Source organism: Thermobia domestica, chromosome 15 (genome assembly GCF_964235325.1).
Source record: "Thermobia domestica chromosome 15, izTheDome1.hap1.1, whole genome shotgun sequence".
NCBI lineage: Eukaryota > Metazoa > Arthropoda > Insecta > Zygentoma > Lepismatidae > Thermobia > Thermobia domestica.
Genome location: NC_137468.1, coordinates 100,973,702 through 100,987,974, shown reverse-complemented (window position 1 = coordinate 100,987,974; position 14,273 = coordinate 100,973,702). Strand labels below are relative to the sequence as shown.

Genomic DNA, 14,273 nt, shown 5'->3' with positions numbered 1-14,273 from the left:
CGAGAGGGATCACTTCTCATGTTGGTAATAGCCCACCGGTGTTTAATACTAGCTATTTAAAGCCTAGTTATGATCCTAGTGTTTTTCATACCACTATTGTACCGAATAGTCAAGTACCGCGTAACAGTGTTGCCACCAGGTTCATTGCCTTTTGCGATTAAGCAGAAAGATTAGCAATCTTTTCCTTCGTATTCTGGGGATATTAAACCTGGAGCCCCAAGAAAGTTTTTGAGGGATCTTGAGAAATGTTTAAGTATGTATTCACTTACTGATGGAGACCGATTACGGGTCGTAGAGCATTGTATAGTTCGAGCCGCGTTTGCTTGGTATAGCTCAGTAGCTCCCGAAATCAAAACTTATCAAGACTTAGTGCGTCTTTTTAAAAATCAGTATTGTTCGCCTCAGATAGAGCGTGCACAGAAGAAGTCGTTGCAATCTTTGTGCTATGATAAGACGAAATTCGCTTCATTGTTAGACTACGTTTGGTTTGTAGTTGAAAGTTACTACAATATATGTGAAACCCCGAGTACTTCGGAACTTGTGGAATTAATTTTGAATTGTTTACCGCCTAGGGACATAAGTTTGCTGTCTGTTCAGCAATATAATAGTGTTGATGAATTAATGAGTAAAGTAGCGTTATTATCTGGAATTGAGGATACTTCCATACACGAAGTTAGGCCTCCGACGAAGAAAGTATTCGCTAAGCAGGCTAAAATCATTAATTGTAGTTCAGAACATGTTGACAGTAGCTGTCAAACTGAATTTTTAAGCTATGCTCAGACTGAAAGTAGAAATAATAATAACAATAACAGTAATGGTAATAATTATCAGTACAATAATCGATATCTAGGGAATGGTAGGAACCGTTATCGTGGAAGGAATCGAGAACGTAAAGGAAGATATCAAAATAATGATAGGAGACAAAATGAGGCATCTTCCAATCCAAGGGAAGATCAACCTTCATCTACTTCGGAAAACTAAGGTCGCAGTCTTTTCCGAACACGGGGGGAAACGACTGCTATATTTCTCCGGTCCCCGTAGATAATGATTCTGAAACTAACGTTAAAACTTATAATGTTTTGGTCGAGTCATTATCTGAAGATATAAATAATAACGAAAGTAATAATGCTATGTCGTTTAACGTGAACTTTGTAGTTGAAGAGGATGAAGAAAAAGAAAAGCCTATTATTTTTCTTCCTCCCCTGTTGTTAAAGGAAACATTGGAGGAGTTCAATTAACTTGTACTATTGACTGTGGGTCCGAGTTATGCCTTTTAGAATGGAATATTTGGAAACAGTTAAAACTTAAATTTTCATCTGCTAAATTGCGACCATATACTGGTTCTCAGTTCAAGGTGTCCAGATATTTAGTTTAAATATTCAGGGTCCTTTATTTGACATTCCGTTGTTCGTCATCAAATATCTTCGAACTGATCTTATTTTGGATTGACCTTTCTTGGACAAATTTAAAGCTGTTGTCGACAGAGAAAGGAAGGAAATCAGATTGCGTGATAATGCTGGTAGTCTTGTCGTGATTTCGACTGATCAACCTAGTATTCTTATGGTAGCTTTGTCTTCGAACAAGGTTGAGATCGAGAGGACCGAATGGCCATCCGATAAGCAAGAAGTACTTCCTTCTGAACTTTCGTGTTCTTATGTTAATATTTTAGAGGTTTCTCCTCCAGTAGTAAATTTAGCTGTCCCTTCTGTGTCAGATGTGCGTACAGTTCCTGAATCTAATCTTTCAGAAGCTGAAATTCAGGACTACATCTCATCTCGAGATGATTTAGATAATGTCAAGCAACGTCTATATGATTTGTTACTCCGATATCGTAATATTTTCTGCGAGTATCCTCGTAGGATACGAACGCCTTTGTACGAGATAGAATTAACCGACGAAGAGCCTGTTGTAGGACCGTATTATTCTGTGCCAAAATCCATGGAAATGGAATTTGAGGCAGAATTACAAAAATGGATTGAATTAGGCATAGCCCGTGAACAGACCTCACCTTACCGGAACCCTATGCATTGTGTTCGTAAGGCGTCTGGTGCTGTCAGACCTGTGATTGATTTTCGCCTACTGAACCTCCGCATTCGAGCCCCTACGGCTCAAGTGGAACCAATAGGTGATATATTGAACCGTGTAGCGAAAGCGCAATATTTTTCAAAATTCGACTGTTCGTCAGGATATTACGGCGTAGGTTTACATCCTTCGTCATATCCCTGTACTAGTTTTGTTTATAAAGGACGTCAGTATGTTATGATTGTGCTACTTCAAGGAATCAAGAGCGCGCCGCCATTTTTCAGAGTGTAATGCATGGTTACTTCGATCAAAGCACTAAAGACTTCGTCACTCTGTTTCTGGATGACATCCTAATCTCTAGCATTTCTCTAGACGAACACTTCGCCCATCTGGAGCGTGTGTTCAAAATTTTCGAACGTGGCAATTTTTCCCTGAATTTCCGGAAGTATTGCTTCCTTCTGACGGAAATGAACTTCCTGGGACATGTCATTAGTGGTCAGACTGTCAAAGTTGACCCACGTCATAATGAACCAATTCGTTGCTATCCTATACCAAAAACCAAGAAGAAAATGCGTCAATTTCTAGGATTATTGGGATGGTGACAGCGGTTTATTCCCAATTATTCGACTCTTACTTCTCCGTTGTACGATCTCATTAAGAAGGATGTCAAGTACAAACTCACTCCCGAAATTTTGGATCTCTTTTACAAATTGCGGGAAATCGTCAGTAACCCACCTGCGTTGGGGCAACCTGATTTCAATTTGCCGTTCCACATCCATTCGGATGCCTGTTCAGAGAATTTGGCTGGTTTTCTGGCATAGTACCCTGAGGGATCTGATCATCCAAATGTCATTGCCTACGCTAGTCGTAGAGTTAAACCTCACGAACTTTCATTCTCCTCTTTTTAGGTGAAATTGCTCTCTGTTTTGTTTCTGTGTGAACGCTTTTCACAATATATTCTTGGAAGAACCACATATATTCATACAGATAATGCTGCTGTCACTCATTCTTTTTCTATGAAGAACTTAGATACAAGAACGACTCGTATGCTTCTTAAATTACAAAGGTTTGATCTTGTCTTTGGACACTGTCCCGGGAGTCTGAACTTCATAGCGGATACATTGAGTAGGAGTCCACCGGAAGTGCCTTCTAAGTTAGAAGAGTATCATGTCAATTTTCTGTCTGTTCAAGATTCGTCTCTTTTCAACGTGGAGAAAGTCAGGGAAAAGCAACAGTATGATGACTTTTGTATTAAGTTAAGGTCTTTATTGGATAGTTCTCTAGAGCATGTCACTTGTTATCAAGGTTTGTTATATTTTAAGCATAGGAATTCGAACCAATGGCTTTTGGTTATTCCTCAAGAATTAGTAAAGGAAATAGTTGGGATAGTCCATTCACGTGGTCATTTTGGAGTTAGGAAATGTTGGTTTTTATGTCGTTCTTTATTTTACTGGAAGAAACAAAGATTGTCAGTTCGACAGTATATCAGAGATGCCTTGATTGTGCTGAGACAAAGTTCGCCAATCAAGTAATACTTAAAGAGGAAATTCATATAGAAGCTACTAGACCTCACGACCGTCTAGCGGTCGATCTCGTTGGGAAACTCCCAGTTAGTAATGGTTATTATTATATTTTGTCTATTATAGATATTTACTCTAGGTTTGTTTGTTTCTTTCCTTTGAAAACTGCTCATGTTAAAGGTATAATTTCAGTGTTGGAAAAGAATTATTTTTATTTGTTTCCCTATCCTAATTCTATTGTCTCAGATAAAGGTTCACAGTTTGTCTCGCGCCCCTGGCAGGACTTTTGTAAGGAGCATAATATGAAATCAATATTATTGTCTAGTTATTCCCCTTCTTCGAATGGCTTGGCGGAGAGGAGCCATAAAGAACTCAACCGAATTATTCGTTTAGAGTGTCATTGTAATCATTCTAAGTGGAGTACTGTACTCAAGCGATGTCAGGAACTCCTTAATTATTCGTTATGTAGTAGTATTGATTGTACGCCTGCAGAGCTATTTTTGTCTTATTCTGCTATTGAAGCATTTAAAAAGAATTTTCCTTGGCCTGGTGTTCTGGAAAAGACACCTACCCAAGATCGTCATATTACATTGTATCCTAAAGTTCTAATAAAACTAAGAAAATTTTGAAACGAACAGGGAAAGAGGTTAAGTTAGAAGAAGGAGATCTAGTAATGGTTCGACATCACCATCTTTCCTCTTCAGTTAAAGGAGAATTTGCTAAATATATGAAATGTTTCTCGGGCCCTTCCTTGGCTAGAAAGATTCTGAAAAACTCAGCGATTTTGCATACCCTCACTGGAGAAAGTGTGGGAACGCAAAATTTCCACAATTTGAAAAAATTCAACTGCTCCAAAGAACGGAGAGATGAACTTCGAAATTACCCACATAAATGATTCCTATCCTTGTCCTTTCCCCCAACATAATGGTACCGATAATACCATTAGTGTGCAAGAGTCTGGAATTGAATAGCGTTGTGCTCACTGGTCCATAATCGTAGCTTAAGAAAGGAAATAGTATCGACCCACTTGATTTTTTCTTTCTTTTCACTTTTGTCCTTTCCCCCAACATAATGTTAGCTACGAATGAGAGCGTAAATAATTGGTGCAAACTTGTACATTACAGAGTTGGCTTCCTAGCCACGAGGTCGCAAGGTCGTTACGAGTATGGCTATCCAGCCATAGAATCGAACCCGCACTTTTCAAGTTTGTCACCCCAGCACAGGATTGTCACAAGTTGGTTTCCATAGCCAGAATTGGCTGATTACAAGATGGCAACACTAACATAGGATCTAAATTGTGTTGTTTCATAGTTTGATTTCGAACTTTGAAATTTCATCCTTTTTTCCACTGGAAAGTATTGATAATTCAACAAGGAAATAATTATACTATGATAATTTAATTGCAATTCATCGTAATTTGGCACATGGCAAACAGCAGTGTGGTAATTGAAGTTGAAGAAGGAGGGAAATTCCCGTTCAACTCTGAACACTTTCCAGGAACCTCGTTCTCTTTCGCTTTCTAGACGGGGGAGGGAACTTGGTAATGGTATCAAACCTTAATGCGTAATTACAAAAATTAAATTTATAAACAAATAAGAAATCATCAGTTTATCAGGCTTTAATTGATAATTTAGTCACAAGATTCCCTATCAAAGGCGTGGTAGATGAAGCTTCTGTTCTACATGGGTCGACATTGCCAACTGACATGGTCGATATGGAAAAGATGTTGTATGGTGATAGAGAGATGATGCTTCTTGCCATGGGCGGCGATTAGGGGGGCAGTTGCCCCCGCACTTTTTTGAAGTAACCCATTAATGTATATAGTTTCATTTAGAAATGTAAAATTTTTGTATGTATTATTGGTTTATAGATAAAATGGCGCCATATATTTGCCGTTCCGTGAGTACGTATTGGTTGTCTTCCCGTGGAGTAAATAAAACAACAGGAATTGCGTTTTAATTGTTATACCTCAAAATAACCCCAGAACATAACCCCAAAATTAACCTATTGGAGCACAACAATTTCAGCATACTTTCACTTTTTAGAAGGGCTCGATATGTTAGTCAGCCTCTTTGAAACTAATTCAGAGAGCATTTCGTAAAAGAAGAAAAAAAAGTATTTCACAAGTTATTTTTTAATTGCACAAAAATTGGGAGTTCCTAAAATGTCTTTTCTTCTTTTTAAAGTAAGTGGAAAAGGCGTAATAGGAAACAACTTCTATGTTTTCCATTGTTTTGTAGTGTAATATATGAGTGAAGTGGGTGTTAGGGGTGTACGAGTATATGTACAATTAAATTTAGTGAATTCAACATAATTCTAGGTTTTAGTGTTATTTTGTATAACTGGGGTATGTAGTGAATCTAAGTATTGTTGTGTTTTGATGTGCTCCAAGAAAGTGAAAACTGCACCTAATGGCAATGAATATGTTTCGGGAAGTTGCAAAAGCAAATATTTCTTTAAATATCGTACCGTAGCATATGCTTGTAGTATTTACTGTCTTTCATTTTCTAAGAGTAATAACACATTTAATAGCATGTGTGGAATTAAAAATTAAGTTGTTCATTAATCCCTGTTTCAATATGACTTTTGCAAAACAAGCATCATTATTTATTACTATGATTAATATTATCCTTTCTATTTATTTGTTTTGCAAATTTGTTATTCAATAATCTGATCATACAGTTTTCTAGACATAATTTTAAGATGTTCATGAGCAAGGAATCAAATCTCTTCTTACACTTTTGTTGTTTAAGAGTACAAAGGCCTACTACCTACTGGCGTTGCTCTTGTCAATTTACTTAATAAAATATGAAATACTATATACGGTACTTTAACTGAAAAAGATAGTATCCTATTAGTTATACAACCTTTCGTCAAACAAAATATTAGAAACAAGCAGGAAAATTAACATTTATATGCAAATATTCAGATCATGTCTTGCCCCTCCACTTTTAACATCCAACCGCCGCCACTGCTTCTTGCTGAGTATTTCAAACCTGACCAAGAAAAATCGTTATCAGACTTAAGTCTAACAAGTAGATTGTCGATGAGAAGTTGTAGAAATAGGGTAGAAGTATTATCAATTTCCACGACAGAGTGCGAATGGGGATTTTCCCTTATGAATTTACAGATGACTGATAGAAATAGACTAAGTGCTCAAACATTGTCTAGCTTGTTGCTCATCAATGTTAATGGCCCACCGCTAGATATGCTCAAAGTAGACGAGCTAGTTATTTCTTGGCTCAAGGATGGACATCATTCCACTGCGGATGATTTACCGCCAAAAGGTTACGAACAGGAAATAAATCCGATTTCAGATTTGTTTTAAGGTGGAAAATTACGAGTTACGGAAAATGTATACTTGTATTATTAATGGCTTATTTGGATTATTCAACTTTATACCTAATTTTTAGTAAGTCTCTTCTTTGCTTTAGGTAAACTACTTTGAATAAATATTCATAATAATTGAAATTATGCATATTTGTAACTTAAATTTAACGTGGTGTTATAGTGATTACACAAATTACAATTATGAGCATACTTTATGGAAATGCTCTCACATAGGGTACCCGAGCACCTTTATACCCTATGAACAACTGATTTTTCAAGCCTTTTGTGAGAAAAATACTGTGAACTGAGAAACCATAACCTTTTCCATATTGTACAGGGGTATTTTCCTGCGAATAGAAGTTTCTTGTGGAATGCGTTCAGAAATTAACACTTGCAAGAATACTCTCTTAGTACAAGTATATTTTAGGCACACACTAATTTCCCCCACCTCGAACTGTTTCAATTTCCTCACTAACAAACACTTTACCATTTTATATCGTAAAGATCAGATCCACCGTTATTGTAACAGTGGTGCTTGAGCGATTGACTAGAAGTTTAAACTCCGATTAGTGACAATTTCACAGTCTTGTTTTATTACAAATGTAAACTCTTTTGTCAGTTCAGAAGAGGCCCTGGATCGTGTTCAGAGTTGATGATGATGGATTTTGGTGAGTCAGAGTAGGTCAAAGTTGATGAGAGTGGTTCACGGTGGGTGGTGGGTTACCGTGGGTGGTGGGTCAGTGGGTCGTGGGTCAAGTTTTCATTGACCCACGCCAACTCTGCACCGTGTGCGTGGGTTTCCTCGGGGTTCTCCTGTTTCTTCCCACTTTCTTCATTCCACCATTTCATTCATTATTCATCACCACTGTCTCCTTTCACCTAGCCGGCAAAATCGTGGGACGTAAAACTCAAAAATTTCATTTTCATTTTTTGTCATTCTGACAGTTGTTTTTCTCTTTCTTTCCTTCCTGTACATGGTCATAACAATCAGGAAAGAACAATTGTTTCTACGGCATAGCACATTCAGCCAATTATAGTGGCTCATTTCTTTCGCTCTGTAATGGTAAATGTTCTCTCTTTTCGCACGTTGCCAACTTGAATATAAATAAATGCACACTGTTTTAGTCGAATGTTAACTTGAGTATTGAACTTACTGGTTATTCAGAGCATTCTTTTTAGTTCTCTTCTGTGTCATTTAATTTTATTAAACTGAGATTTACATACAGTAAATAATTTCGTGTTTCAATACCCGACACAAAAGCTGGCAACACAGCATTGAGCACCACGTGCGCGTAGCGAGTTGTCTGAAAAGACAAGTAGTATCAATCAAAGATGTCCAAACTCATGAGGTCGGCGCTCACGAGCTACACGCGGTGGCTCAGTGGTACAGCGTTCACCTCTGGTGCGTGGGGTCCCGGTTTCGATCCCAACCCCCACCAAGTAAACTTTGTTTTGGACAAACACCGTGTGCGTGGGTTTTCTCAGGGTTCTCCCGTTTCCTCCCACTTTCCTCATTCCATTATTTCATCATCACCGTCTCCTTTGGCCTAACCGGCGTAAACGTGGGACGTTAAACTCAGAAATTTCATTTAGAATGGAGAGTTACGAGAGATGACAACTATTCTTAGATGCCTAACCAGATTCCAAAACCTGCTTCTCGCTAGGTCATACCTTTTTTGCAATATGTATTGAATCCGCAAGTTGTAATGTACTTCTATCATTTCCGATTTCGGTGGAAAGATAAGGCTGGTAACTAAAGGTATTCTTGGGATGTTTAATTAATTGCAAAATAAAAAAAAAATGCTTATCTCTATTAGGGTATACAGTTTTTACTTTATAGTGATCAATGTTAGAACCAGACGTGGTTGATTTCTGCCATTTTCAGTTTGAAGAGAAGGTTAAGAGTGAACGTGAGTACTTTTCTTAGAAAACTAAATCGATCCTTAAAAAAAAAAAAAAAAAAAAAAAAAACAAAACTTCACTATCGTTTTTTATAGTTTTTAATCTATGTAGATCTATGTATTACTGAGACTGGAAGTTACAGTAAATGTATATCACTTCCGATTTTAGTACATTGTTAAAGATGAAGATGAAAGGTCTTCTTGGGACACTGGATGCATTGCAAGAAACCATGTGTCGCTATATATTTTTCTATGTTACTGTCTTTGCTCTATAGTAGAGATGCAAGGGCTCGGAAAAAAACCGGCTTTTTTCGAAAAAAAAACTCGGTTTTTTCTGCTTTGCTTTTTTGCTTCGGAAATTTTGGGCTTTTTTCAAAATACTGCTTTAAATTGATAAAACAGACTTTGTATCGCTTCTCTATAACACAAAAAATCATTTAATTAGTGGTTGATGCTGATAATAATATAAAACATCGAAAATAAACTATGAATTTCGAAAAAATATTTCAAACAATTTTTCTTCAACATATTTACATTATGAATTCCAAAGGATTAACCAATGTACATAATAAGAATTTTTTAACCTCCTATATACAAAAGTAAGCAGAGTTTGCAAGAACCGTGGTTGTTTTTGAAAATGCCAAAAACCCGCTTTTTGGGGGATGTTTAAACCAGGCTTTTTTGGTTTAAACCAGGCTTTTTTGACTTAGATTTTTTGCTTTATGTATTTATATTACATATTCACAGAAATAAGTTTGTTTCGCCTTGATGTTATTATGCAACAGCGGGGTTATGCCGGAAGAACTCCCATAAGCTTAAAGAAGTGCGGTCAGTAAATTTCTTACGTTGAGAATCTCCCGCCCTAGCCATTGGGAAAATCCCGTCATTACTTGAAATGTAAGACAATAACGGGAAAATCCTGTTATTGCTTTGCATGTAAAATTTAAAGGTCAACGTACCATAATCAGTACGCTAAAACTGAGGTATTAAATTACAAATTTAGTACCGGTACGTAGATATCATTGAAAGTCCAATCCAAGCTAATGTTGGAAGCTACGTAGGCAATCGATAAATTTTGCCAATTTCTATCAATATATTTAAGCAATATTGGCTTCTTTATAAAACAACACGCATTTAGGCATGTAGAAATATACAATTTGGTTTGTTTCGTATATTTAGGCTTAACATCCTTACGAAATACCGAGGTTATCAAGGAGAAGACTTTCGCTTAAACTGACATCCGAACCGCTACTTGGGTTACGCATGAAAGAAGGTTTGTGGTTCGACCGAGAATTGAACATGGGACACCTTGATTAAAAGGTGAAAGGGAAATAAAACTATTGCAGGTGGTTTGATATCTGGAAACGTTACCATGAAGTTCACACGATTCGCATTTTTCATTCTTTTTATTTTTGTGGTTTAAACCAGTTATTAAAAAAAAAAAAGTTGGTGTAAACCAGCCAACCCTAAAAGTAAACACTTCTTTTTAAAGAATACACAAATAACTAGCAAAATAGTATGTAGTATTTTTACTTCAAAATATTCCATACCCTCTTTTTGAAACAAAATAAAATTAAAATAAAACATAAGAGAAATACTTAGATTTATATGATACACTTAAAGGCTGCACATCTAGAGCTTTTGGTTCTGTATATTCTTGAAATTCTACAGTTAAGTTTTATAGAACCACCATCACAGTTTACCCAATCCTCAAGTTTTCTAAATTTTTAACAAGAGGGATTCAACATATTATTACGGAACTCCCCCCCCCCCAAAAGAAAAAGACTACGGAATATATTTAAGTTAAGCTAAATACAACTGCACAACAAACATGACTGAGTGATTAGATTTTGCGCTTCTATCGGGAAGTCCGGGATTCAACCAGCATTCGACCATTCTGACAAAGCTTTTCTTCATTCCATCTGTGAATGTAGAAATAGTGCGTGTACTGTGAGTTGGGCGACTTCCTTTTTTATTGTTTTTAAATCGTTATTATTACTAATTACCAGCAGTGACGGTTTTGCGAAGGTTAGGGAGGCGGTCTTTCGGACTGAAGCCCGTTCCCCAAAGTTACGGAATGTCTGCAACAAACGAAATATCTATTATTTATGCCTTTACTCATAAACTTTAAGCCCCCGTCAAATAAAAATTACGAATGTTTAAAAAAAACTAAACATTACTAAGAAACCCTTTCCAAAATACTTTTCTAAATCCGCCACTGATTCTCAGTATAAAATGATTTTTAAAGTTGTATCCGGAAGATTATTGCTAAACATATAAACGAAACGAAATATTAGTTATGCCTGTACTCATAAACTTCAAGCACTTCCCAAATAAAATTAGGACTTTTTAGGAAACGAAACAATCAGAAAAAACCCTCCTAAAGTACTTTTCTAAATCCGCTACTGATTATTTGTATAAATTGGTATTCAAGGTTGTGTCCGGAAAATTATTGCTAAATCACTTCACAGCTACAGTATAACAGAAATGTGGAAGTACGGTTTGACGGATATATTGAAAAACGTACGCTTTGACGGATAAATAGAAAAACGGGCAAGTTTAACTTTTGCGCTAGAACCTAGAGTACTAAAAGCTCTTAGAAATGAAACACGGATGACAAACTAGAGAAGAAAAAAGATGTCGATAACTCAGAAGTTAAAATAAAGTTAAATAGCCTCTAAAATTACCCTCAAATATTACATTCTTCATGTTAGCTTTAATTCGTAAAACATGTGCTCCATCCATCTTGATGGTGAATTTCAGAGCGAAATATCACATTCAGGTCATGGAATTCTTATCTAACTACAGAATATACTATAAGAAAGCTATTTAGATAGAAAAATCATGAAGTTGAAAAAAGCCAAAATTTCCAAAATTCTCGTTTTTTTCCCAAAAAGCCGGCTTTTTATGTGAAAAAAACCATCGATTCAAAAAAGCCGGCTTTTTTGCATCTCTACTCTATAGTAATCAATGTTAAACCGAAAACGGCTAATTTCTACCTCTGCCCATGGGTAAATCATCTTCATTACCGAACTTTTCGAAATAATTATTTTAGCTATCGATCCCAGAAGACGAAATTCAATAATTCACTTGCATTTAGTAGTTCGCGTGTGAAGCAAACGTTGTACGGGCGTACGAACTAATATTGTAAATCCTACTTGAGTGATCCTGATAAATCGACGCGTGTTTGTCATATTTGGTTGTGTTAGGTAGTAATCCTGTGGAACAGAAAATGTTGAAGTATTGAAAGTTTAGGTCGTGTTATATGAATAGTTTTCGTTATGTCGAGAAAGTGGTATCGGTATACCTTGATATTGAAAACAAGAAAACATCGAAGACTATCCAAATACTGAAAACTATCGAAAAATCCCGACATTTCAAACTATCGATCGATACGTCAAATATCGCAAGTCCTACCAAAGGTGCGCGTGCTTGGCAATACGCTAGCAGGAAGAGTTGTGCCCAAAATCACGAAATCGGCGCTCACGAGTTCGGAACTCACGCTCACTCGACCTCAACCTCACGAAGTGAGCTTGAGGTTGAGTGAGTGTGAGGTCAGACTAGTGAGGTGAGCGTGAGGTTAGAATGATGTTGTGAACGGGAGGTCAGGCTGGTGATATGAGCGTGAGGTCAGATTGGTTATGTGAGCGTGAGGTCAGACTGGTGGTGTGGGCGTGAAGTCAGACCGGTGAGGTGAGCGTGAGGTCAGACTGGTGGTGTGAGTGTGAGGTCGAAATGAGTTTGTGAGCGAGAGGTTGAATGAGGTTTGGTCAAAATGGTCACCTCTGGTATCAATTGCAGTTTAGTTTCCTACCAGTACGAGATTGTCGATTCACCTCGCCACTAACACAGAACAGTGTTTAAACAGTAGAATTAAGTATGTAATGGTTGAGTTTGTCAGTGTGCATGCAGAATATTTATTTTCTGAACAAGCTAAAGTCTAGTTTTCCTATTTCAAATTTCTGGTCTATTAACAAGTTAATGTAATTACAAATACCGTTCAATCGTTTTCTCAATTTTTGCGAACAAAGTTATTCGAAGTTTTTAAAAAATTTAAATAGGGAATAATGCTTATTGGCTGTTGTTTTCTCATGACTTCCAAAATCAATTTTGTTTTAAGCATATTGACCAACAATATGTCAAGATGTTTTTAGATCAGACCAAGGTTTAATTTTAGAGACAATATTTTGTAAATAACACTCCAATACTTTACACTGTTGTGAAACAAAAGGGGCTGATAGCTTTTCTTCTTTTCCAGGTACTATACCCCTGGTTATCCTGAAGTATTACTAGATCAAGTGGAACAGTACAAACCTCGTCCTTGCGCTTTCATTCACAAAGAAGAAGATGTAGAAGAAGAGGGCGAAGGAGGCTCGGAGGGCGACGATGAACTTAATGAATTATTGGCAGCACCCGTAAATGAAGAACCTAAATCTCCTCCAGGATAAAATTTTCATCAATCAAATCTCTTCATATTGAGAAAGAAAAACGGATCTAATATTTAAAATGTTATAATTATCTATCACCAAAATTATTTTGGTAGTGTCCAAGTGTCGCGAGTGGAGTTTATAGATAACGATCAAGTATTTATACTAAATCAACAGATTGAAACAAAATATTCATTACATAACTGTATTTTATGAACTCTATATTATTTAGTTTAGGGTTAATACTTCTCCAGTTAAGTAAATACTCAAAGATTGCTTCCAGAGGACAAATTGTGGATGGTGCTATTCACTATTATCTTCAATTAAAATGTCCACACACTAAGAATTTTTAAAAAATATATTTTATCTTATTTGTAATGGGAACTTTTAAAGAAATTAGATGATAAAATAATAGTATGCATCGATTTCTAAATATAAAATTTACTTAGAATGAGAGTATTTTGTTTTGGTGAAAAATAATGTTAGAAAATATCTTAATAGAATATATAGACCTCATATATTGTAATCGGCCAATTTATATTATTTACTCAAGTGGTATTTTAATTTTCAATTTTCATATTAGTCTCTGCTGGTAAAGGCCAACAGACTAAAAAATGATTACTGTAAATAATTCAGCGTCTGAGAATATATTATAAGAGTTAAAAATCATTGTGTAATCCTGTCTGTGAATTTCCTCTGTGTGCTGAGAAAATGAAATGAAATCTTTAAGTTTTACTTCCCACGGTTATGTCGGCTAGGCTAAAGGGGACGGTGATGATGCGAAATGAAATGAAGGAAGTGGGAGGAAACGAGAGAACCCCGAGAAAACCCACGCACGCGGTGTTCGTCCACCACAAAGCTCACTTGGCGCGAGCTGGGATCGAACCAAGGAGCTCATGCACTCTACGCTCTACCACTGAGCCACGTGGCTCTCTGTGTGCTGAGGACAGCTTGGCTTACATAAGAGTCATTTTCATTATGTAAAGTTTGCATAGCCAGATTTCCATCGTCTGACAAAATTCCGTTATGTACATGAACCCAAATTTATGGGTCGGGCTTTTAAAAACATGTGG

The 14,273-nt window shown here is 36.6% G+C and overlaps 1 protein-coding gene across 1 annotated transcript in view; it reads left to right on the top strand.

The window, feature by feature from the left end:
- LOC145671165 (sperm-associated antigen 6-like) overlaps positions 1-13,651 on the top strand; it is a 50,228-nt gene extending 36,577 nt beyond the window's left edge. Inside the window, exon 3 of the mRNA XM_081740002.1 lies at positions 13,032-13,651. Coding sequence (XP_081596128.1) covers positions 13,032-13,221 — 190 coding nt within the window. The 3' untranslated portion in view covers positions 13,222-13,651. The remainder of the gene's footprint in view (positions 1-13,031) is intronic.
- Positions 13,652-14,273: the final 622 nt, after the last annotated feature.